Here is a 3,799-nt window from a genome sequence, read left to right as displayed (position 1 = left end):
GTACTGGTAAGGTCCTGAAAACAGGGCGAGCGATTTCTTCTCTTTTCTTCTCATGAGAACTACTGCTGCGTTTCATTGTTTTTTGTGCTTTTTTGCATGATGCTACCACACCAACTAGTCCACACGTCGTTACTACTACTCATCGGGTACGAGCATCATGCAGTGGAGGCATATTATGTTATTAATACGTGCAGCTGGTTCATTGGCCTGGCTTCTGCGTGGACAACGGGCACCGACTGTCTGACACTGCCCGGGGTTCTTTTATAGAGTACGCAGCATGCAGATGTTTGTATGTTCCACCAATAGAGGGTAACGCCCTGATAAAAATATGTAATCTAAGAAAGTGTATTGGCTTAGCAGAAAGTTTAGCTGGCTATGTTCAGATTAAACTAACCTTCAGGCTCTGTTTTTTTTTTGCAGCTCCGTGTAATGCTGTGCCATGGCATCTGTATTACACAACCACAACAGTCAAGGGTGGACCTGCAAAACAAGCTCCCTGAACCCATACTTTGGAAAGGAGCCCATTGTCAGGTATGCAAACTTAACTCGGCAGTCATGATTCTCTAAAACTGATGAGTGCTATTTGGGAAAAAAAGAGCATGCTGACACCCAAATGTTTCAGAAAGTGTAACGTTTCTTGAACTATTCCTAGTGCCACAAAGCCCTACCCATCTTGTAGGCTCTGTAGTATGCAAAAATTCTTCTCTTTATTAAAGTGGTACGCTACAGGCTCAGTAACTTTGTTGATTGTGTGGTTTAATCCGCCGATGCAATGCAGGCATGAGGCGCGCCGTAGTGGAGGGCTCCGTATTAATTTTGACCACCTGGGGATTTCCACCTTTTGCGGTCCCGCTGAGACCGCAAAAGGTGGAAAGGAGGCGACCACTCATAAGGACACAGGTAATTTGAGCGCAAGCAATGCAGAGAAATAGCATTACGTTGTTGCATATGCACCACTGAATATTTTGTTATGGCTTAATGCAGGCAATGGCTACTTAAGGGTTGCGCTACTGCGTAAAAAAAGCAATGATGCCGAGTAAACTTAAACTCGTGTGAAGGTATAAAATGCAGTATTGGAAATCTAACCTGCAGCTGCACAGTGTGTTGTAAAAAATCACTGAAACACATGGCTTTCTTTTTTCATTTTCCCCTGACAGCCGGAACTTCCCAACAGTCCAACTGTGGCACCCCAGCACGACCCAGAAGTCTCAGGCTCTGCCATCACTAGTAGCAGCAGCGACAGTGAAGACACCGCACAGCAAAGCACTCTACTCATGTACCATGCCTACAGCAGCCAAGAGTCAAGCTATGACCAGCTTGCCAAGAAAGTTGCTTGCCAAACTAATATAATAACTGAGCTAGCAGAAAAGGCTGAAGCTGCTTACGCGCATGTTGAAGAGCTCAACCGCCAGCTAAAACACTCTCAACAGGACCACGCTGAAGCAAAAAAGCTATGTGACCGCCTTCAGCAGAAGAATAGGTGCTTGCGGCTTGAGCTATCCTGTATGCAGAAGAAAGTCAAGAGGTGCAAGGCTGAAGCTACACAAAAGATTGACATCACGTATGAAGCCCTTGTAGAAGATGAAAAGAAGCTGCGGTACTACACTGGCTTTACATCCAGAAAGTCCTTCGACAGTTTTTGGTCCCTACTTGAACCAGATGCGAAAAAGCTGCGGTTCTGGCAGATGAAGGAAACGGAGAACGAGGACCGGAACTTCATCCTGCCTTTGAAGACACAGCTTGTGCTCGTCCTGATGAGGCTACGGCTGGGCCTTGACGGCCTTGACCTTGCGTACAGGTACGCTGCCAACGTTGAAGTGTTTTTTTTTTTTGCATCAGTACTCATTTTTGCCTTTGCATAAGGTCCAAGTGGAGTGACTAATGAAACTCTGTTACCATGCCAATACATTTACGCGGGCATACTGTGTATAATGTTATTTATGAATATGCTGTGAGGAAAACAAGCATAACCCAATCAGCCCGAAAGGGGCCATGAAGACAAAATACGAGTTTGCTTTATTCAAAAGATTTGGTATTTTGTAATACCCTTAGTGCTTGTCCGGGAGCAAACGAACTTTCATTCACTGAGAAATTCAAGTTTAAGCCAAATTTCAGTGTTCCTGCCGAGCGTAGCTGGTTTTGTTAGTTACTTTGTGCATAGGGGGAATGCAGCATGCTGTGTATCCGTACGTTCCTCAAAATATCAGCAATGGTATGCAGCACTTTTTCACTTATCGTTTATAATGAAAATGACTGGAAGTAACAAGGTGCTTACACAAAAGGAATTCAGTACCGTTTAAGCATCTTCTGCAATGACATCTTCATTGCAACCGTAGGTTCTTTTGTTTGTGCTGCAGAAAATTACTGATGCGCATTTTTTGCAAATTTGTTTTTCGTACAGGTTTGGCGTTTCTACGTCAACCGTTTCGAGGATCTGGGTAACATGGCTGGATTTTTTGGACAACAGGCTTCGCCAGGTATGTCAGCACCAGTTATCTTTTTTTATTGCCTTTTGTTTGTGGTCTCTGTGATGGCCGCGACAAATTGCAACATTTATGGGAAGGGAGAAAGGGGACTGGATGGAATTTTAGGTATAAAAGGCCAACTGTACACTGATCAGTCGCGTAGCCAGGGTTCTATTTCAAGGGGTGTTTGTCAGCCTTCCCCTCATGGCCAGATATATTAGCCCCCACTACTGCCTTTCTGTCTGTCAAGATACCTGCTAAGAACGTACAGGTAATTTAATTCCCCGAAGCATGCTTCTTTAAGCTTACTGCAAGATTGCTCAGCTTGAACACCTTGTGTTTGCATTCTAAGATGGATCGATTGAATTAAAGTAAATTTCAGTAAAACTACTCGTTAGGCAGTTGGTGCACGCTTGTAAAACCCAGAGCGCAAAAATACAACACAGGCGAAGCACATTGGGACAAGCACTCACTCTCAGCTAAAAATTATTGGAAGCAACGTCACATGTCACCTCACCTTAAATGTACTCATTTCACTTTTTTTATTCTGCGGGTTGCTACATGGCTCAGTGCCCGCGGCGTTGTGCTGCCCAAGGATGCGGGTTCGATTTTCGGCCGTGGCTTCCGCTTTTCTTACGCAGGCAAAAAGCGAAAATGCTCGCATGTTCGAGATTAAGGTGCTCGGTAAAGATTGTGGGCACTCGGATTGTGGGCACTCTGTTCATGTAAGTCTTTTTTCCTCCTTCGAAGTGGGCACCGCATACTCGGTGTCCCGTGGTAGGCGTAAACTTGGAGAACCTGAGCACAAAAAGTTCCAGCATTATTTCATATCACACTGAACATCACCTACTGCGTTTTCAGGTTCCTTTTAAATGTCCAGTCTGCATGCTACCACTGCAAGACAACAGTATCACTTTCTCTTGATTAACGTACAAAAAGTTCCATATCAGTCAAGGGCAAATGACAAATGTAATTTTAATTTTCAGCCTCACTCGACAACGCCACACACAGGTAAATTATACAGCTGTTTGTGCCACTCATCTGCATAGGTGCAGCGAAATCGGCCGCGTGCATGCACCAGATAACTATTTTACGGAAAGGACGAGATTACAGAGGCACCGTTTGCATCGAGGGTGATCCGCGAAAGCTAATCGCCGTTTGGCACAACGAGTTCTGGGTACGTTGTTGCAAGCGTGCCGTGAAGTACGTTACGTCGTTTCTAAAAAGTAAGGTCTCGATGTACGGTAGAGCTATTAGGAGAGCCTCGTCAATGAGCTTGCCTTCCCCTTATGCCTGCATGCTTGCCACTTGCGTTGTAAAAAAAAAAAAAAAAC

At 44.8% G+C, this 3,799-nt stretch overlaps 1 protein-coding gene across 1 annotated transcript; it reads left to right on the top strand.

Moving 5' to 3' along the window:
• Positions 1 to 780: 780 nt before the first annotated feature.
• LOC119173428 (uncharacterized) lies at positions 781 to 2,746 on the top strand. The gene is made up of 3 exons (XM_037424252.2): positions 781 to 900; positions 1,158 to 1,798; positions 2,402 to 2,746. The coding sequence occupies exons 1-3, from the start codon at positions 781 to 783 to the stop codon at positions 2,529 to 2,531; spliced, it is 891 nt and encodes a 296-aa protein (XP_037280149.2). The 3' UTR covers positions 2,532 to 2,746.
• Positions 2,747 to 3,799: the final 1,053 nt, after the last annotated feature.

Source organism: Rhipicephalus microplus, chromosome 5 (assembly GCF_043290135.1).
Source record: "Rhipicephalus microplus isolate Deutch F79 chromosome 5, USDA_Rmic, whole genome shotgun sequence".
NCBI lineage: Eukaryota > Metazoa > Arthropoda > Arachnida > Ixodida > Ixodidae > Rhipicephalus > Rhipicephalus microplus.
The sequence above is the reverse complement of the archived record's forward strand: the minus strand, read 5'-3'. Positions and strand labels throughout refer to the sequence as shown.